We start from the raw sequence: 21,575 nt of genomic DNA, 5'->3' as shown, positions 1-21,575 counted from the left end.
CAAAGTGGCACTAATATGAATATAATAAGAATAGCATACATGCTTACTTATTTTTCTAAAATAAAAAATATTTATTAACTAATTTAAATACATTTTAATTTTTCAAAAATATCCATCAAAATATTTTTTTATAAAATAAGACTTCGATACATCCATCACCATCAATATTTTAAACTTTACTTTGTAGTTAGTTCAAATGATATGATTTTGAATAGTTCACGTGGAGACATTAAAATGAAAACGTTATATGTAAAGAGTTTATATAAGACTGTAACCATGAAATAATCACTTTTACAGTATAAAATCGACTATTTTGATTGTTGATGATCTAGGTAACTTAATTTTAATATTGAACAAACTATGAGCTTCTGTTCACCCGATATTATTCTTAAATTTGTATAGGTGATGGCAGCTCAACATCGCTGACTCGATAAACCTCTCATTTGATACTCAGAACATTGGGTGCAAGATGAATTTCACTCCTACTCATTTAGTAATAGGTTGTTTTTTTTAAAAAAAACTGAATCTATGTCTGTTATGATAGGTGGTTTCATCTCTCCATCCTACATATTATTTTTTATATGTATGAAAAAAACAAATCATTCACTAATTACGTCTTACCTATTTTTTCCCTCAAATTAAAATGTGTATTTTAAACATTAATATATCTCAAATAAATGATAGGCAGTCTTGTTTAGACAAATAACGTCAGAAAAATAGACATTATTTGTGTCGCATTTAATACTTTACGTATGCTCATTATTGAATGAATGTTATTTAGGAAAAATGATATCATTATTATCACATCAATCAATGTCTTAGTAAATAAGAATCAATTCATGAAATAAAAATATTAAACAATTTAAGTAATAAACTTTATTTGGAAATCTTTAAAATATAGGATCCTACAAAGAAAAAAAAGCCTATAAACCCCAACCTTTGAATATTTTCACACAACTGGGTGGTGTTTGTTGGGTGCTTCCAGACTATAGGGGTTGAGTTTGGTGGGTTTAAATGTGATTATTGTACGATTGACAGAAGAGAAGATGACGATAGTGAAATTTGTGTTGGAAGACATTCTATTAATAAGAAAATGAAGGAAGATTTAGTTTCATCACATTTGACATCAAATAGTACCGGATGATATTGCACGTTGCACGACGAATGCAAGTGATACACATGGTTTCTCTAGTTAAGTTTGTTGTTTAGTTTTGGTTGAAAATTAAACATTAAAAACTTAAATGGACATCAAATGAATACACCTTAAAAGATGAAAGATATGGGAAATTTAACTATTACTTTCTCTGCTAAATTATATATATATATATGATTTTGAACTTTTTGTTGGTTAAGGTATTTTTTGAAAATTTTTAAATTCAGGTATATTTTTAAAACTACAATTTAACCGTTCTATCTAAATCTAACCCTAAGAGTTTTTTAAAAAAAGTTTAAGAAGAGACATTTGCAAAAATAACAAAAAAAAAAAAATTATGATAATATGAATTATGTTACTACATTTTTTTACTTGCAGAAGTAGCAAATATAAAAATAGATAACTTCTATTACTAATTATTTGTCATATTGTCATATTTGCAAAATAATAGGTGTCATGTACTGTTTTTGTTCTAAATATTTGTCATCAAATGCTATTTCCTTTTTAAAAATTTATGTGTATTTTTTAAACTTTTTTGAATTTTATGAAATTTTTGACACAAAATGGAGCAATTATATATATATATATATATTAACTTTTAGTTTGACAAAAAAAAAAAGTCTCAAAAGTTCTTGTTAGTCAATATGTGAAAGTAACATTAATATTTTCATTTATTCTTACAACAAAACCAAGCCAAAATTTGAAAACTAAAAATCGTATGTTTTATCGAAAGAAATGGAGAAAAAATAGACTTAATCATGAAAAACATTATTTGACATGTATTTTTCAAAAGAAAAGCTTTATTTAATGTATATTTAATTATTGAAGTCTTATTTCATTTTTGTCCCTACTTATGAGTGAGAATTTAAGATTTTTATTGATTTGATTTTATGTTGAAAGGTGTAATCTATAAGGTTTTTTTTTTTGTTATTTTTTGTAGTGAACTATCCCTGTTCTTTAAACCTATAAATGAAAAACATACGAAGTCAAATATTGTTTGTTTGGTTTAACTTTATTCAAATGTTAAATTTTTTTAAAAAAAGTCACTTTAAAAAACAAATCACTTAAAAACACTTATAGTAGTTTTAAAAAAGAAATCACTTAGAAACACTTATAGTAGTTTTTTTTTATAAAAGAATATCCCTTGCTATCAAGGATATGTTATTGATATAACCTCAAATTTTACTATAGCTTATAAGTATTTTGTCAAATTTGCTATTTTTTACAATTTCACGAGTAAAATGAGCTTTTTTGTATATACATTTTTCCTAGTCAATCCGATCACTATTTGACAAATCAAACATGTAAACTAACAAAACAATCTAAAAACGGGTAGATTTTATCAAAGATATGTTATTGAGATATTTGCAATTTGGTGACGATTATAATGCTTTTTCATCTTTGAGTTAGAGGCAAAATAAGAGGTTTAAATTTAGGTGGTAAAATAGAATACCATTGTAAAATTAAGAATCAAGATTTGAATTTAAGCATCGTAAAAAACCAATAAAATCTACAAATTTTTGGCGTTCAATTTTGAAAATAAGTAGTTTTTAAAGTTGTTTTTAAATAGAAGAATTTAAACGAAAATGACTTTTACAAAAATTATTATTTTTTCTAATCAACAAATAATAAAGGAAGAGTTTAAAGATGCCAAAAACAGGGCACTCAAGCATCAAAACAAATTTAAACAATTCGTTAATCACTTCACTAGTGACCACTGAAAATAGCAATTGGGTCATACCCTTACAATGCCCCGTTTATAGCACCAATAATGTAAAAATATATTTCACCAACCAACCTGTACGTCCTATAAAATAAAAAGAGTTTCTATTTTATTTTATTTGAAACATTAATCATACTTACCTAATCAAGATGCAGCATTGTCTGACACTTTCAAGATCTGGCAGCAAGAATAAATCATCTACAAGTTTAAATTCCTAGTTGTTCTCTTATTTGTGTGGAGGAAATGTCCATACGAAATTTGTCTGCAGGTATTGGGATAAACGTGTCCCTTAGCTCTTGTGGAATGTCAATATCTTCAAGAACCTGAATGAAAACCATTAAAGATAATGGTGTTGAAGAAAGAGCAAGAGCATCAAGATCAATTGTCCAAAGGAAACAAGAGGTATGTAAACTTTGTATAAATCGCTAAGCTTACGTACTTTGAAAACACCATCGATGTCACGGCCACTGACAAGGAACGTGCACCCTCTGTTTTTTATTTGGATCAAAATTTCCAGCATCTTCTTATAATCCCCATCATAGTATTTAGGCTGCAAATCAATGGAAAAAACATGTAAGCAATGTTGCATTGCATCAGATTTGCTAGCTGCACAAGTAGAGAAATGGACGATTATGTGAAGTGAGATTCAGATGTTTTTTATCTTCTGTTTTCCAAATCATACTTGTTTGGTAATGTTTTTCTTTTGCTTCTAATTTTAATTTAAAGAAACGTTTTTTCAAATTTTGAAAAGCAAAAAAAAGTCCACCGAAGAATTAAGATAAAAGAGATGGGAAAAAGAAAAGCACCAAACAGAAGTTCACATTTGGAGGAAAGAAAGTAAAGTAATACCCGTAATATGTTAAATCAGATAATGGTAGAACGAGAATAGTTCCACTAGTCAAAACTTACATCTATTAACCTTACTGCAGTGTCAGCACCAATTACAAAAGCACTACCAGGAAAGAGTTCGGCTTTTTTGTAAAAGTAGGGCTGATTAGAAATGATCACCGACTTTCCTGCCGTGCAGATGAAAATTGAAAGATAAATAGATAAACATGAGGAAAAATAAAAAAGAATCAGATCTAGTACAACTGTACAAATCACAGAAATTATAGGGTAAATTATGGAATATATCCTTTTAACTTTGAGATGGGTTTCAATTGTACCTGTAAAGTCCTAGACTATCACTTTAACTCTTGTAAACATTGAGACTGTTTTTTTAAAAAACAAGAGTTTTTCTATTAGAATGATAGAAGAAAATTGACCTGATTGTTGGTGTGTAAAAAATTGAAAGTATATGTGACATCATTTAGATTTCGTATAAGCTCTTGATTTTCTAAATGATATGATATCAATGACATATTTTGAGTTTAGATGAATAACAGGAATCTTTTATATCGTTAGAAATGGGCTGTACTCACGCAGGCCTTTCAATTTTTATACATTGCTACTACATCAATTTCTGTACATCATTTTAACATGAGGGACATAATTGAAACTCGTGCAGAAGTTCAAGAGTAATGGTTTAATTTAACCTAAACGTAACATAATAGAAAACAGTTAAGAAACAAGACGCACCGACTTTTTCAAATTGCTCAACACGATCTTTGATCTGTGATACAGACAGGGGTGGTTTATCAGCATTCACGGCTGATAATTCAAAACAAGGATATCCATCACTACACATGCTGTACAAAGATAAGAAAGTTCAAAAGAAATTATTCAGTTAAGATCTGGAAGAGACGGGTTCTTTAGAGAGACTATAAGCATCATTATATCCGGTCCCTATTCTCTTAATTCTCTCCTTCAATATCTGGTAAATTTCATTTGGTTTATGAAGCTTCCCAGAGATACTGGATGTTGGTCAAGACTCAAGAGTGAGTCTAGACATGGAGAATTATCGTAATTTAAAAAAAATATTAAACAACACTGCATACCTGGTTGCAGCCTCCAAAAGCTTAATGTGACCATCATGTAAAGGATTAAAAGAACCAGAAAGTATTATTTTCCTTTCTGCATCTGATGTAAAGGTCTCTGCAAAAAATCATTGGTATGAGAATCTTGAAACTTTTAGTCGCCACCATATATAACAGTTAAGACTGGTTCTAATCCATAGATATTATACCACTTAAAAATGGATACACCTTAAAGCAAACATCCCCCTTTATTAGTTGCTCCAGTTCTTCATCCTCGGTGAATAGTGTTTCACATTCTTCTACTAAATCAGATTGAGTCAAATCCGAAACAAAGGTTCCAGGAACTTTACAAGCCTTTGCAATTGCCTAAGACCATAAAATAGAAAAGCTGTCTAAGATGTTAATGATAGTACCAAGAAACCAAACCAAACCAAACTTCAAATTTTAGAAAAATAAATATCCATGTTGGCATAAATTTGCCATCCGAGAAATCTATATGAGATATTGGATGAAGTATATCTGATACAGCACAGCATCAGGCATCAGTCGGGAAATTACAGTAATTTGAATTTGGAGTTGCTTCAAAGCACCCTAATGACTAGGGTATTCCCAAGTTTATAGGGCCAATTGATTAGAATTTCCTGTTATGATTAGATTTCGCCATCAATTACAGCCTGCCTGACAGAACGTTTAGTGATATTAATAATCAACTTATATTTATATATGAGGTTTACCTCCTCCTACCTCCTATCCCCTTCAGATTTCGATGCTCTCTCATTGTTTCCTACACAGCGAGGCGACTATCTAACCTACTAGCTACATCGCCCAACTCGTTTTTCCATCATCTTTTTTTCTTCTCTCTTCATCAATTTATAGTTAAATGTTCTTGTGAACAATACTTCGGCTACGATAATAGATGAGTATATGAGCTGTTCAGATACTTTACGTTAACAATACCATTTGGATCCTTGGGCATACCTTAAGCAAAAGATGACCAGAAAGTATCTCCTCTTGCTCCCGAGTACGTAAACCCTAAATTAATCAAGTAAAAGCTAACATAGGATCAGATGTTTGACCAAATAGCCAAGGATAATAATTAGATTGTCTTCCCAATCAGAAAATTACTTTTGATAGTGTGATTGTGGAAACCCAATGTCGGTTAGACGATCTTGTTGACATATGCATCCTACACAAAATACAAGAGAGAGAGAAGAGGGCCAGTGAACAAAACTTTAAGGGACAACAGATGATAGTAAGAGGAGATTGTTAGCATGCTGCATGAGTTTCCTATCTTCTACCTTAGGCCCCGTTTGGGTGGAGGTTTTTTAAGGTGGGTCTTGGGAGTGTGTTTGAGCATTTAAAGCCCATGTTTGTTTGATGGGTTTTGTCCATTTTCATGGGAATATCACTTTCCTAGGCATCTTTATTACTTACCACCATCCGATATTCGGATTTGCTTTACTTTGCAAAATTGTAGATTTCTTTCTATCTTTTCTTTTCCCTTGTGTAAATTTCTTTTTATTTTATTATTATTATTTTAACATTTTCTCTTACTCGCCATTTTCTTATTTTATTTTTTTAATAATATAACTTCACAAAAATAAATTTTCTTACATTATTTAATTAAAATTAAAATTGGAATAGAACTAATTTGATATTCTATTAAATATATTAATTTTGTTAGTTTTAATTATAAATTATGCAACTTTCAAATATTTACAAGTAAAATTATAATAGATTCTTAATTATTATTTTATCAATATATTGAATGATATTTACTCTTTAATTAATCAATTTATTACTATCATAAATTAAATACAAAATAATTTTTTTCCATAAAATCTTGATAGCATTCTCATGTAAAACCAAACACAGTTATCTTTGATTACCACACATTATGTTTCCAAACATCTTATCCCAATCATTTATAAAACCTTGAACCAAACCAACCCGTAATGATATTCCTACTCACATATAGCAGGAAAGCATCCAGTTCATTATAAACTTTGACAAATTACCTGTGTTCACCAAGTTTTGGATGAGTGGTAGCCAAAGAACCAGTAAAACCGACACCAAGAACAGGATAACCTGTCGTTCAGATAACTGGATAAATGCTAGTTCATTGGAACACAGTGACAGAATTCGGTTACACATATTTGGCATAAAATACATATTACACTCTTTTACTGTCAACTCATAGCAGCTTTTACTAATTACTACATTACACATGCCCCAATTTTCGATTTTGAAACTCAGGTCCTTTATTTATATATTCTTATAATAGGAATGACGACTTACACTGAGATAAAAATGAGAGAATATAATGACATACAAAGAATCCGTATCAGATTCTGATACTTCCTGATACTCTTCAAATATGTATTTGACATGCGATTTGACATATCTGTTTTTGTGTTGACGTATCTGACATATGATTTGACGTATCTTATTTTCAAAATGATTAAAACAATACCAAATAAAACATCAAAACTTAGAAAGAAAAAACCCGAAATGAAATTTGAAAATAATCAAGACAAGTAGCAGAAACAAGTAAACAAATGAGATTCCAAATCATGCAATCAAGCAAGTGTCTAATGTCCTATGCCCAATTGATCGTTGAATAGCGTACATCAACTTATTTTAAAAAATTAATAAATAAAATAGTGTAAGAAATGCTGGAATTTTTATGTACCAAGCTTAAAAGAAAATTAAATGAGCATGCGATAAATAGCCTTTGAAAGCAGTCAATATGAATTGAACCATGTTTTCATCATGTTGAAATGAAATTCCATAATTTCTATAAGAGAAGTGTTATTTATTATTTTTGCTGTACCAAGATACCGTAGAGATATGATAACAGTCACAATTTACAAACCTGGCCTAGATAGCTTCAGAGCACGATTATAAGCTAGCAAAGCCAATTCTTCAGCAGTTCTAAGGCTGCAGAACTGAGAAGGGACCTGCAGCAAAGAAACAAAAGTATCAGCATCAACTTTAGGCTTTTAGCTATATTTAACACTATTCATGGGGATTCTTCCATTAAGCTTTTTGACAGGAATAGATATGCTAGACAAAAAGTTGAATAGCTTAAAAGTGTGCTTCAAAGCAAAGCTATCCAAGTTCAAAGCTGTTGGTAGGTGATTGTTTCACTTCACAAAAACCTTAGGCAAGGACGTTTGGTAAATTTTGTAGATATGCATGTAATCTACAATTTGTAAGAATGTTTTAGTAGAGAGCTATCGATTTTTTTCTCCTTCTATTGATAACAGGTTCGATTACAGTCATCGAACAATCAACAATCTCCAGCAAACAGGAAGCCATTGAATTGCCAACCCTATTTGTTTCTACTTTCTACATCATATTTTCTTTCTTAAAAAAACTTAAAATCTCATTTCCCAACTCCTAAAAAACCTCAAAAATGAAACAGCAACTCTAAACCCTACTATAAGCACCGGGACCACCCTTATACTGGATACTTCATCCATGAGAATCAAATACCACTACTGTCCTGAACTCCATTGCAGCTTATTAACAATAAAAGTAGTTAGACTGTTATTTTCTGTTGTATTAGTTAATCTGTTAGACAGTTATTAGTTGCTACCAAGCATCTATAAATACCTAACTTGGTTGATGTAAATATTTTCATATACAAAAATAAAAGAATTTACTGCAGTCGGTAAGTTTTCTCCAAAATTCTGCTTCCTCTGTTATGGTATCAGAGCAATTTCCGCAAAGAAGAGTTGTAGAATAAAACCCGAATGTCATTTACCCTCGTGCAGTCTACAGTAATGACGACACCTGAGAGTTCGATGTCCGGCAGCTCCAACCACTCAGTTCCGATTACCTCTTCTGATCTTGACGCCCAACTAAATCCCTTCATGCTTCATCATTCCATCACTCCAACCACCAACCTTGTTTCTACACCATTGGCAGGATCGAATAACTACTCATCATGGAGTAGAGCAATGATGCTGGCCTTATCTGGAAAGAACAAAGTTGGGTTCATCACCGGCCTGATCAAGAAACCTTCAGAAGGTAATCTATTATCCGCTTGGAAATGCAACAATGATGTGATAGCTTCTTGGATTATCAACTCTATTTCAAAAGAGATAGCAGCAAGCCTCGTTTATAATGGAAACGTAAAGGAGATGTGGGATGAATTGAAAGAAAGGTATAAACAGTCCAATGGACCTCACATATACCAGTTACGAAAGGACCTAGTAACCACTACACAAGGAAGTTTATCAGTTGAAATATACTATGCAAAAATCACCACTATATGGCAGGAACTTGTGGAATATCGTCCTATGGATGAATGCACTTGTGAAGGATCAAAGAAAATGATCGATTTCTTGAATGCAGAATTCGTAATGACCTTTCTCATGGGATTAAATGAATCCTATTCGCAAATTAGAGCCCAAATTTTGTTGATTGATCCTTTACCTCCCATAAATAGAGTCTTTTCTCTAATCATCCAAGAAGAAAGACAAAGATCCATTGGATCTTCACCCTCCATTGAGAGCATCACATTGATGGCTAACTCTGAAAGAAGATTTTCTTCTGATAAATCCAAGAAGAAAGATACAAGACCTATATGCTCCAACTGTGGCTATAAAGGACACACTGCTGACAAATGCTACAAGTTACATGGCTACCCACCCGGACATAGACTTGCCAACAGCAATAATTCTGTCCATCAAAGACAGAACAACACAATCCAAGATGGAAATGACAAAGTGACAGAAGTTTCTAAGAGCAATCAATCTGCCTTTTTTGCTAGTCTCAACAGTGATCAATATACACAGCTTCTGGGCATGCTTCAAACTCATCTCAACACACCTCAAAATGGTGAGAATTTCAAAAATGAGACTACACACATAGCAGGTACTTGCCTCTCTAACTCACTCAATGATCCCTTAACATGGATCATTGACTCTGGTGCTTCCTCACACATTTGCCATGACAAGTTTTTGTTTACAGATCTCTATAGCGCCCAGAATATGTTTGTTATCTTGTCCACTAAGACTCGTCTAAAGGTTGAGCATATAGGAGATGTTTTCATATCAAATGATCTAGTCCTGAAAGATGTACTTTATATTCCTGACTTCAAGTATAACCTGCTGTCAGTAAGTACTCTCCTCAAGGATGACAAATTTGCCATATCATTTGCTGATTCTAATTGTCTTATTCAGGACAAGTGGCTTTCGAAAACGATTGGGAAGGCTGAATTAACTAATGGGCTCTACCTACTCAGAATGAAAAATGAAAGAGTTAATTGCATTCAGCACACTGCACTAATGTGTAAAGTCTCGGCCTCTATGTGGCATAAACGGATGGGACATCCCTCTATCAGCAGAATAAAGGAGTTAGCTAAGATGATAGAAATTTCTGACTTTCCAAATTGTAAAGAAGTCTGCCATATTTGTCCCTTAGCTAAACAAAGACGTCTCTCTTTTCCTATATTGAATAATATTGCTGAAAATGTATTTGATCTTATACATTGTGACATATGGGGTCCTTTCAAAACTCCAACACATGCTGGTCATTCATATTTTGCCACCATTGTAGACGATAAATCTAGATACACTTGGGTATATCTTTTGAAACATAAGAGTGATATCCTACAAGTTATTCCTACATTTTTCAAGTTAATTGAAACCCAATTTTCAAAAGTCATCAAGGTCTTTCGATCTGACAATGCTCCTGAGTTGAATTTCAGGGATCTTTTTGCCAAAACTGGAACAACTCATCAATTCTCGTGTGCTTACACTCCTCAACAAAATTCAGTAGTGGAAAGAAAACACCAACACCTTCTTAACGTAGCAAGAGCATTGATGTTCCAATCAAAGGTTCCTCTTATCTTTTGGGGAGAATGTGTTCTAAGTGTTGCATACTTGATCAACAGAACACCTATGGTATTACTATCAAATAACACTCCATTTGTTGCTCTATTCAAGAAAAAAGCAGATTACAACATCATTAAGACCTTCGAGTGTATTGCCTATGCCTCTACCTCCTCAGTAAACAGATCTAAGTTTGATCCTAGAGCACAACCTTGTGTTTTTATGGGGTTCCCACCAGGCATAAAAGGATACAGATTATAGGACATAGTCAAGAGAAAGTTTTTTATATCTAGGGATGTCCTATTCTTTGAAGAATTATTTCCCTTTCATTCTATCAAAGAAAAGGACATTCCCATCTCCCATGACTTCCTTGAGCAATTCATCATACCATGCCCCCTATTTGATTGCCTAAAAAAGGAAGATATTATTGATGCAACTACTGATGCAAGACCTACGACAGAGGATACCCCTGAAGACAGCCACGGTGTTGATGATCAAAACCCACATGTCAATAACTCAGAAGAAACCAGTAACACTGATCAAGCACCAATTCCCATCGTGACCAGAAAATTCTCCCGACCACACCACCCATCATCTTACCTAAAAGACTTCTATTGCAACCTCACCTCCCAAAACTCAACTCCCTTTCCCCTTAACCAATACCTCTCCTATAATGCCTATTCTCAACACCATAAGAACTATATGTTCAATGTTACCTCCATCTATGAACCCACATATTATCACCAAGCTGTGAAACATCAGACTTGGAGAAAAGCTATGGCTGAGGAAATAGAAGCCATGAAAAGAACCAATACATGGACAATTGTATCCCTTCCAAAGGATCATCACACCGTTGGTAGCAAATGAGTGAACAAAGTAAAGTGCAAACCGGATGGTAACATTGATAGATACAAGGCAAGACTTGTAGCAAAGGGCTATAACCAACAAGAGGGAATCAATTTTTTGGATACCTTTTCACCAGTGGCGAAAATAAGCACTGTGAAGATATTCTTAGCTCTTGCCACATCCTATAATTGGTTCATTAGCCAAATGGACATAAATAATGCCTTCCTCAATAGAGACTTATTTGAAGAAGTGCACATGACCCTACCATTGGGTTATCAAACCTCTCAAGTACCAAACAAAGGAGAGAAATTGGCTTGTAAACTAAATAAGTCCATTTACGGTCTTAAACAAGCATCAAGGCAATGGTTCCTAAAATTTGCAGCAGCAATATCCTCACATGGTTTCATCCAATCCAAGGCTGATTACTCCTTATTTACTAAGGGGAATGGAAGCACCTTTGTAGCATTATTAGTATATGTTGATGACATATTACTAACAGGACCATCTCCTTCGAGTATCAACTCAATCAAAGATTCTTTGAAGGCACACTTCAAATTAAAGGACCTAGGGCAAGCAAGATACTTCTTGGGTCTAGAATTATCAAGATCTGAACGAGGACTTATGCTCTCCCAAAGAAAATATTGTCTTCAAATCCTAGAAGATACTGGTTTTCTTGATTCTAAACCAGTTGTAGCACCTATGGATCCTAATCTGAAGCTATGTAAATCTGAAGGAGAACAACTAACTGAGGAAGACGCCACTTGCTATAGAAGATTAATTGGCAGACTGATATACTTACAAATATCCAGACCTGATATTTGCTTCTTTGTTCACCGCTTAAGCCAATTTTTGCACAAGCCTACTAAACATCACCTAGATGCTGCTCATCACCTATTGAAGTACCTCAAAGGTTCCCCAGGACAAGGTGTTCTAATAAAACCTATTGATTCGTTTCACTTAAAAGCCTTCGTTGATGCTGATTGGGGATCGTGCCTTGACACTAGAAGATCGGTCACAGGGTCCTGTATCTTCCTAGGGGATTCCATCATCTCCTGGAAATCTAGGAAACAAGCAACCGTCTCAAGGTCCTCTGCAGAAGCTGAATATAAGGCCTTAGCATCAGTCACCAGTGAGCTAGTATGGATCACACAGCTCCTTACTGATTTTAAAGTAAAGACCTTGATGTCAACCACTGTTTTCTGTGATAATCAAGCAGCCATTGCTATTGCTTCGAATCCGACATTCCATGAACGGACAAAGCACATAGAAATTGATTGTCATTTTGTTCGAGACAAAATAGTTGAAGGGTTTCTAAAGGTTTTACCTATCAACACTAGCCTACAACTAGCTGATATGTTCACTAAAGCACTACTTTCATCTACCTTAAACAGACATATATCCAAGTTGGGAATGAAAGACATTCATCGTCCAACTTAAGGGGGATTATTAACAATAACAGTAGTTAGACTGTTAATAACTGTTGTATTAGTTGTATTAGTTAATCTGTTAGACAGTTATTAGTTGCTACCAAGCATCTATAAATACCAAGCTTGGTTGATGTAAATATTTTCATATACAAAAATAAAAGAATTTACAGTAAATTTTCTCCCAAATTCTGCTTCCTCTGTTACAGCTCAAATATCCATAAAGTCATGAGTTCAAATTTCACTCTAAAATTTCAGGAACAATGAGTAAGAATACATAACTGCAATATCATTTTGTAGTCGATTTCATTCAGTCTGTCCTCCGGTAGAACTAAAATCATTTAAATCGACATTAACTACTCCACAATAATACTACCGCCATGGCTAATTTCATTCACCAGTTCTCGCTGTTAATCTGATATTTGGTTTCAATCAATGAAAATTTTTCTCTAATCGCGAAATTAATTACGAAAACTTAAGCGTAAATAAAGAATTTGTTAAGGTGTCGTGTTCGACCTTGCCTAGTAACTGGACCATGGAATTCCTGGAGTAAGGCACCAGAGCTTCGAGGACTGTACCGGAAGCTCCAGGAACAGAGAGCAACCACCCGATGGCCTAATTGGTTCACAAGTAACAATCCGAATGCGAGTAAAAAGAGAGTGATGATCGGAAAATCAAAGGCAGAAGAGTGTGAAATAAAGAATTGTATGAAGACCTGAGAAGCGCCGCCGGAAAGGTAGAGAACGGCCTGAGTAGGAGTCAAGTGAATGGCATCGGCGGCAGCTCTGGCCCACGTATCCGCCATCGTTTCTTCTCCTCCTTCCACCGATCACCACTCTCTTTCAGGCGTTATTGTAAGAAATGACCCCTTTTAGTTTTTAGATAAATGAACCCATTTATTTTTTCTCTTGACTTGTTGAAGCGGTTAGTTACGTTTTTATCCTAAATAACCTCCAAAGGTTTTCTACTTTTCATCTCATTTTAGTGCTATTTTTGACTATTTGTTTAAATAGTTTTTGAGCTTCTTCGCCTTAAACATTGTATTTGATCATTCCCAAATCTTGCAAGTACCGTCTCATCTTCTACATTACATATTTTATCTATCCATTTTAATATTTATACTGAAACTTGAACTTTCTTAAATACAATAGTTTTAATTTTTATGATGAATAAATCTTCATTCTTTATTGAACTAACTCTTGACGAGTAAGATTGCATAATTTCATAAACACAAATGAATCGAATAATTAGGACGAATCAGATTTAACAAAAGATTACGTGATTTGAAGAAAAAAAATACACAATGTCTTAGTCATATTCATGGTCGAGAAAGTGCAAAACAATCAATAGTTTAGATGAAGATAAAAAGAAATTTATATTTAAATCTTAATGTCAATCTCGATCTTGAATAAAGGTGAATTATTATTCCATCCAACTAAAGTTTATTTTTCTTAGTAAAAAGATAAAAAAGTTGACAAATCAAATGTCCTCCATGGGACAGATTCAACTAATCCAACCAAATGGCTCCAATGGACCTCAGCCTAAATTAGGCAAGACTTTTACTTAGATGGATTTGGTCAAATTCAAATAAATCTAGATTAAGTCCAAGTTAAGAACTTGGTCCCAAAAACTCACATTCGGTATGCTAAAAACTCTATAAATAGAGACAAAATTATAGAATTTTTCAATATTAGATCATTTACACAATTTAACTAGAATAAATCAATCATAATTTAAAAAGTGAGTTATATTTAATTATGTATGTTGTTTATTTGTATATTCCGTTCGTACTAACACATAGAGTCTATGTGAAGATGATCAATTTTATTACATTAAAAAATTACATTGTATTGTTAACATTACATTTATGGTTTGAGTTCGAGTTTAAATCATGGTTACTATTATTCTTAAATTATGAATTTCGTCACATTTGGTATCATCGTTACAACATATTGGGTTAACTCAAACCAAACTAAACCATAATGATAAAGTTTATATGAGGTAAACACAATAAAAATATCAATTAGAATTGATATGTCAATAAATTTTATTTACAAATGGATAAACATGAAAAATAGATTAAAAGAGTAGTACAGTAACAGTTGTGTATCCAAACTAAATAGATTCCACCTAAAGTGAGAAAGTGGGTGGAGGGTATTTGGGGAAGGTAATTGAAGAGTACATTCGTAGACACTCAAATCAGCTTCGTCCTTGGAGACAACAGGTGAAAAGGCCTCCAAGTTGGTCAGCTACTGCACCCCCCTACTTCTCCTATTTTACAAATCAGCCCTTTCTTCCTTACTTTTTGTTTATTTGTATTTAAGCCCTTCCAAAATTCCTCATTTACCGCTCCCGCCCCATTGACCCAATCACTTATCACAAACGGCTACTTTCTTCACGTGACAATTTATCGCTTTTCATCTCCTTTTATTATATCCTCACATCACTTTTACTTTTTCTTCTTCTTCTGTTTTTTTCGTGAGATAAATGAGTTATAGTTTATGGGTTTAAATCCTATTTTGGTTCTTACATTTTTTTCTATATTGTTTTATTTTGATTAATGATTGAGTTTAGATGATTAGGGTCATGTTACTTAAATTGATAAATAAGCAATAAATTCTATTAATTTATTCTATAATTCTTTTATATCAATCTAGAAACAAAATCAACACATTTATCAAATAAATTTAAAAATTAATTCGGTTCTTTTCCTTCTCCAAAACACAAATCTCTCATATCTCGTTCCAATTTCCTCACCATTTACTATTTATTTTCCAAATTTGATTCTCTAACCAAATCAGAAGAATATTAAATAGAATAAAAAAATGATATATTGGTGTTAACTTCCATGACAAGATAAGATAAAATAAAATAAGTAATACTCATATATTAAACAAACTTTAAGAAATTACATATTAATATTCCTATAATGAGATAGAATGTCAATGTGCTTAAAATCTTGAAGACAAAATGGTTTTTTGAATTTTTCAATAAAAAACTAATTTACCATCTAACCTCTAATTATAAATTAAATACGTAGACTTTTAAAAAGTGACTGTATTATTTGGTAGTCATCCACTTGTAAAAGTCATCTCATTATTTCGTTAAAGTTAATGAAATTCTAACAAGGAAACCAAGATATGCTATTTTTAAAAGTTTAGAAACTAAAATAAACATTTTAAAATTTTAAAAACCAAAATAGAACGGTGTACAAAGTTTAGATACCAAAATAGAATTTGAACATCAATTATTCCGCCGTAACATTTTTAGTTACGTATATAAAACAAACATGTCAAGTAACACATTTTAACTATAATGATTATAATGTCAACAAAAACTAGCTAATAAAAAACAATCAACCTAAACATGTTTAACTTCCACTAAAACTAAAAAGTTTAAGAAAAATCAATGGAGGTAAATAATATTTTAGCTTTATTTTAGTGTTTTTCTTTTTTAATTAATCTCTATTAGTTTAGAAAAATTAATCATTTTTTAATCTCCATTAGTTTAGAAAAATTAATCATTTTTTAATTTCTATTAGTTTAGAAAAATTATTCATTTTTTAGAATATTTGATTATACATTAACTTCAAGACCTAAACCTTGTTATATTGGACAAAAAGAGACATTTTAATAATTGAGTTAGCTTAGATTCATTTCAAAATAATCTGTCAATTACTAATTAATCAAACTCACTTTCACAAATAAGATAATTCATTTAATAAGAAGATTTAAAAATACAAAGCTTTCTTATCTAATATAAAGAGATTTTAAAAGGATAATTGTTTAAAATGATAAAACTCTTGAAAATTCTTTTAAATATATAAAAATGTCATTGTTTATAAAAAAAGACATTTTAGAGCTTTTAGGTTATCATCCAACGATAATAGTCTATCAATGTATATATATGTAATGCACCAACTTCAAGAGGGAGGCATGAATTAATAAACTAATATTCTATTCAGCTTAGAACTATAATTCGTTGAATGATCTCCTATCAAATTTTCTCATATCATATGATAGGAGAGTGTTGAGGCCATGATGGTTACTGATATTTTGATAGAAAACAAGACATTTTAAAATGAGATTTGATTATATTAATCAAAGTAAAGTAGGTATAGAAGTAGGGTCAAATGAGTTAGGTTTAGATGGAAAGAGTTGAAGCATTGAGTGTGGTATTTGTTTGGTGAGGGTAATAATTAATTATGATTAATAAGCAACAGAGGATGATAATGTCAAGTATTTAATTATATATATGTATGTATGTAAATGCATTGGCTTTCTCACTTATCAAATTTATTAACATTTTGTGTTCCTTTTTCTTGGGAGTTTGAAAACTTATTTGTATCTTCTGAAATGTACTAAAGTATGAAGTCAAAATCATTATATTATAATAATAAACTATGATTATTTGTACTAATTATACCACTTTGTGGAAAAAATCAAATTTAAATGATTAATACCCCAAGAAAGGTCTCCTCTATCAAGTTATCTATATATATTTATATTTAAAATATTCCATGTGTATAATTCAAAATATCGAGAAAAACTTTTTGTTTTCGTTACTGAACAAAGAAAAAAATAGTCGAAAAATTATAAAATAATAACTAGGACATAAAAAAACTTCAAAACTAGAGAAAAACCATGATAAAGATATTTACTGTGTGAAAGAATTGTTACTGTTACTTAGAACACCCACGTCTCAATTATCTATAGCATTTTCTCAAAACTTTGTACTACAGTTTTTTTTTTCTCTCAAACTAATAAAAGAACTTAACAAAAGTTAGCATATTTGAAGTTGAATGAATTGTAGTAAATGACTACTATAGTATATGATTTATAATAGTGTGAGTTTTAAATATGTAATAGTATGTGTTTGGAGTGCAAAAGATTTTAGTATACATTACAAATTAGTCGGAAAGAAAATATGATAGACAATTAGAGTTTTCAAATAGTTTTGCAAAAGAATGAAGAATTCCACCTATTATAATAACCCACTTTATTACAAGTTAGGGTTCTAACTTCCGGTTTCTAATTATGACGACTTGAAACTAAAGCGAAAGCTATAAACTTTTTTTTTTTTATAGTTTATGGTGTTTGGAGTTCATCGCTTTATTAGCATTTTTGTTATGACATGAAAAACAAAATAAGTATGAAAATTCAAACAAAGACGTAAAGATTATAGAATAAGTTTATAATCTAACGAAATCTTGTATTGGTGTGATTTGTAATACAAAATTGATTATGTTTGTGTCGTTTTTAATTCAATCCTATTTTTCACTATTTTTACGTTTTACAATCCTATTTTGGTTGACGTGCCTACGGCAATCCCAAATTATTAAAAAATATGTTATTAAAAATTGGTTTGTACCGTTCGTCTATCTCTTCTCCTCACTCAACAGCTGCTTTTCGAATGGTTTTCTGCAAAATGTCGCGATAAAAATGATGAAGACTGCAGCATTGCATGGCTTCATTATTCAAAACCTTTTCTGCTGTTACAAATCACTAATGAAAATGAAATGACAATTCTCTCTAATTCCTTCTTTCTTTTCCCTTTATTTTTCATCTTCACTCTTTTCAACCTTACCCCCTTCACAATCCCTTTCAAACTCTTTATCACATCACTGTAAACTCCTTCAAAATCCCTCCATTGTCTTTCCCATAGCTCTCTGTTAGAACTAAAAGGTAATTGTAAGTTTTTTTTTTTTTTTCCTTTTTTAGTTCTTGGAAATGCTTGTGGGTCTGTTTCTCATTCTTTTGTGCTGTTCTGATTGTCTTGTTCTTGTGAGCTCTTTGAATGATGAAGGGTTTGTGCTTTTAACACTTAAACAGTCCATTTCACTAGACCCAGATGGGGCTTTTAGCTATTGGGATTCTTCTAATGAAACCCCTTGTTCTTGGAATGGGGTTGGTTGTCTAAATGATATTGTTGTCTCTGTTACCATTCCTAAGAGGAATTTGTATGGATTTCTTCCTTCTTCTCTTGGTGCTCTTTCTGGGCTTCGCCATTTGAATTTAAGAAACAATAGGCTTTTTGGGAGTTTGCCTTTTCAGCTCTTCTCTGCTCAAGCTCTACAGAGCTTGGTTCTTTATGGGAATTCCTTTTCTGGATTTGTTCCAAATGGGATTGGGAAGCTTAAATACCTTCAAACTTTGGATTTATCTCAAAATTTATTCAATGGGTCATTACCGGCTTCAATTATACAATGCAGTAGACTTAAAACCATTGATGTTAGTCACAATAACTTCACTGGTTCACTACCACATGGGTTTGGAACTAGTTTTAGTTATTTGGAGAAACTGGATCTTTCATTTAACACATTTGATGGTTCCCTTCCTAGTGATTTGGGGAATTTGTCTAGTTTACAGGGCACTTTTGACTTATCTCATAATCTTTTTTCTGGTTCAATTCCATCTAGCCTAGGAAACCTACCTGAAAAGGTTTACATTGATCTCAGCCATAACAATTTGAGTGGTCCAATACCTCAAAATGGTGCTCTGATGAACAGAGGACCCACTGCTTTTATTGGTAATCCTGGGCTCTGTGGTTCCCCATTGAAGAGCAAATGTTCTTCAGGAACTCTGAGTGCAAGCTCACCGTCCTTGCTTCCGTTTCTCCCAGACGATCACTCGCCAGGGATTTCTGGCGTCTATGCTGAGAAAACCAGGGGATTGAGTAAGAGTGCTGTGATTGCAATAGTACTTGGTGATGTGGTTGGTATATGTTTGATTGGGTTATTGTTCTCATATTGTTATTCTAGAGCATGTTATCCAAGGACCAAAGACAAAATGGGGCATAATTCTGATAAGGGAAAAGGAAGAAATGAGTGTTTATGTTTCAGGAAGGATGAATCTGAGTCGGTTTCACAGAATGTGGAGCAGTATGATCTTGTGCCATTGGATGCACAAGTAGGATTTGATCTTGATGAACTTCTCAAGGCATCAGCCTTTGTTATTGGCAAAAGTGGGATTGGTATAGTATATAAAGTGGTACTTGAAGATGGAGTTACATTGGCCGTGCGACGATTGGGCGAAGGCGGTTCACAAAGGTTCAAAGAATTTCAAACAGAAGTAGAAGCAATAGCAAAGCTAAGGCATTCCAATCTTGTCACTCTTAGAGCCTATTATTGGTCTGTTGATGAGAAACTGCTCATTTATGAATTCATACCCAATGGAAACCTTGCCACTGCTATTCATGGTACAATTTCACAACTCTTTTGTGCACAAAAATTATAAATGAAGCTTCATTTAGTTATCATGATATCTTTGTCTAACTCCTTTACTTATATACTTTGCTTGTTTCATTATTTATGGTATTGACAGGAAAGCCAGGAACGGTATCTTTCACGCCGTTATCCTGGTCTGCTAGATTAAAGATCATGGAAGGAATTGCTAAAGGAATTGTCTATCTCCATGAATTCAGCCCCAAGAAGTATGTTCATGGAGATTTGAAACCCAACAATATACTGCTTACTCAAAACATGGAAGCCAAAATTTCTGACTTCGGCCTCGCTCGACTTGCGAATATTGCAGGAGGAACCCCAACCTTACAATCAAGTCGAATGGCGTCCGAGAAACCATTAGATCCAAAACAACCGAAAACTGTAACATCCGAGATTATTTGTAGTTCATCTTCCAACACAGGAACTTGTTATCAAGCCCCTGAATCACTCAAAGTCTTAAAACCATCCCAAAAATGGGATGTTTACTCATATGGTATGATCTTACTTGAAATGATCACAGGAAGATTTCCATTAATCCAAGTGAGTTCTTCCTCTGAAATGGATCTTGTTCATTGGATTCAACTATGCATTGAAGAACAAAAGCCACTTTCAGAAGTAATAGATCCACATCTAATTCAAGATGCAGATAAAGAAGAAGAGTTCATCTCTATTCTCAAAATTGCTATGTCTTGTGTTCATGGAAGCCCTGAAAGGAGACCTACCATGAGACACGTTTCTGATGCCATTGAAAGGCTATCGTCGTCTTCATCATCATCAAGGAACTAAAAATGCACACCACAAAGAAAAGAGGAAGCAAAAGTGATGGGAAGTTTATGTATTGATAAGGTAAGGCGAAAGATGATAATGACTTTCCTAGAGTTTTCGTTAACACATAAATGTCCCTTAAAATTAGCTGAGATGAGGGAAACTGATCTACATTCATTCACCAATGTAAAAAAGAAAAAAAAAAAAGAAGATGGCAATGACTTTATTTTGATGTTTTTAAGATTCTTCTTGTTAGATGTGATTTTGAATAGAGTTTAGGAAAAAAGTAGGGTCTGGTCTGCCCCAAGAGCATGCTGTTTTATAGACTTAATTAATAGTGTTCAGATTATGGGGAGAAGCTGTCATCTTCTCTTTTGCTCTTTTTGCAGACCTATGGAATCCTTCTAGGGTTTTTTCTTTTCTTTTCAGATCAATGAAATTATTTCTCTTATTTTAAGCTCCATCTTACTTTATTGTTACTCTAATTGTTCTAGTTTTTTAGATGCTGGCAGTAATGGAAGTAATAATTCAAAAGCATGCATTGAGACATTTTAAGCTAATCATACCAATAATGCAATGGTATTATATTATACTACATGAAAATTTTTTTGATAAAGAAATCATATAGTTTTCTTAGTTCTTTGATTTTAAAAAGTTTCATGATTTAGTCCTTCAATTTTAAA

General features: G+C 32.5%; 2 protein-coding genes across 3 annotated transcripts; one reads left to right on the top strand and one right to left on the bottom strand.

Moving 5' to 3' along the window:
* Positions 1-2,801: 2,801 nt before the first annotated feature.
* On the bottom strand, positions 2,802-13,790 carry LOC101217608. 2 transcript variants are annotated; one of them, XM_004147069.3, is made up of 12 exons: positions 13,621-13,789; positions 13,422-13,520; positions 7,668-7,752; positions 6,811-6,880; positions 5,918-5,978; positions 5,771-5,824; positions 5,002-5,158; positions 4,814-4,910; positions 4,455-4,564; positions 3,786-3,892; positions 3,316-3,426; positions 2,802-3,199 (listed from the first exon to the last, which is right to left on the bottom strand). In XM_004147069.3, exons 1-12 carry the CDS (start codon positions 13,708-13,710, stop codon positions 3,083-3,085), a joined length of 1,158 nt encoding a protein of 385 aa, XP_004147117.1. In that variant the 5' UTR covers positions 13,711-13,789; the 3' UTR covers positions 2,802-3,082. The 2 variants fall into 2 exon arrangements, with proteins under 2 accessions (XP_004147117.1, XP_031741991.1); XM_031886131.1 differs by lacking the exon at positions 13,422-13,520 and having other exon boundaries at positions 13,621-13,790.
* A 4,540-nt stretch (positions 13,791-18,330) lies between these two features.
* LOC101203259 (receptor protein kinase-like protein ZAR1) lies at positions 18,331-21,353 on the top strand. Its single transcript, XM_004147094.3, has 2 exons — positions 18,331-20,102; positions 20,228-21,353. The coding sequence occupies exons 1-2, from the start codon at positions 18,635-18,637 to the stop codon at positions 20,911-20,913; spliced, it is 2,154 nt and encodes a 717-aa protein (XP_004147142.2). The 5' UTR covers positions 18,331-18,634; the 3' UTR covers positions 20,914-21,353.
* Positions 21,354-21,575: the final 222 nt, after the last annotated feature.

Source organism: Cucumis sativus, chromosome 5 (assembly GCF_000004075.3).
Source record: "Cucumis sativus cultivar 9930 chromosome 5, Cucumber_9930_V3, whole genome shotgun sequence".
Lineage (NCBI taxonomy): Eukaryota > Viridiplantae > Streptophyta > Magnoliopsida > Cucurbitales > Cucurbitaceae > Cucumis > Cucumis sativus.
The sequence above is the reverse complement of the archived record's forward strand: the minus strand, read 5'-3'. Positions and strand labels throughout refer to the sequence as shown.

Bases quoted from the DNA above. Each gene is read 5' to 3' on its own strand.
- LOC101203259 (XM_004147094.3), top strand. From the start codon at position 18,635: ATGCTTGTGGGTCTGTTTCTCATTCTTTTGTGCTGTTCTGATTGTCTT. The intron at 20,103-20,227 runs GTACAATTTCAC...TGGTATTGACAG, and splicing joins CCTTGCCACTGCTATTCATG to GAAAGCCAGGAACGGTATCT.
- LOC101217608 (XM_004147069.3), bottom strand. From the start codon at position 13,710: ATGGCGGATACGTGGGCCAGAGCTGCCGCCGATGCCATTCACTTGACT. The intron at 7,753-13,421 runs GTCGAACACGAC...TCTTTGCTGCAG, and splicing joins TGGTCCAGTTACTAGGCAAG to GTCCCTTCTCAGTTCTGCAG. The intron at 6,881-7,667 runs GTTTGTAAATTG...TCTGAACGACAG, and splicing joins TCTGAAGCTATCTAGGCCAG to GTTATCCTGTTCTTGGTGTC.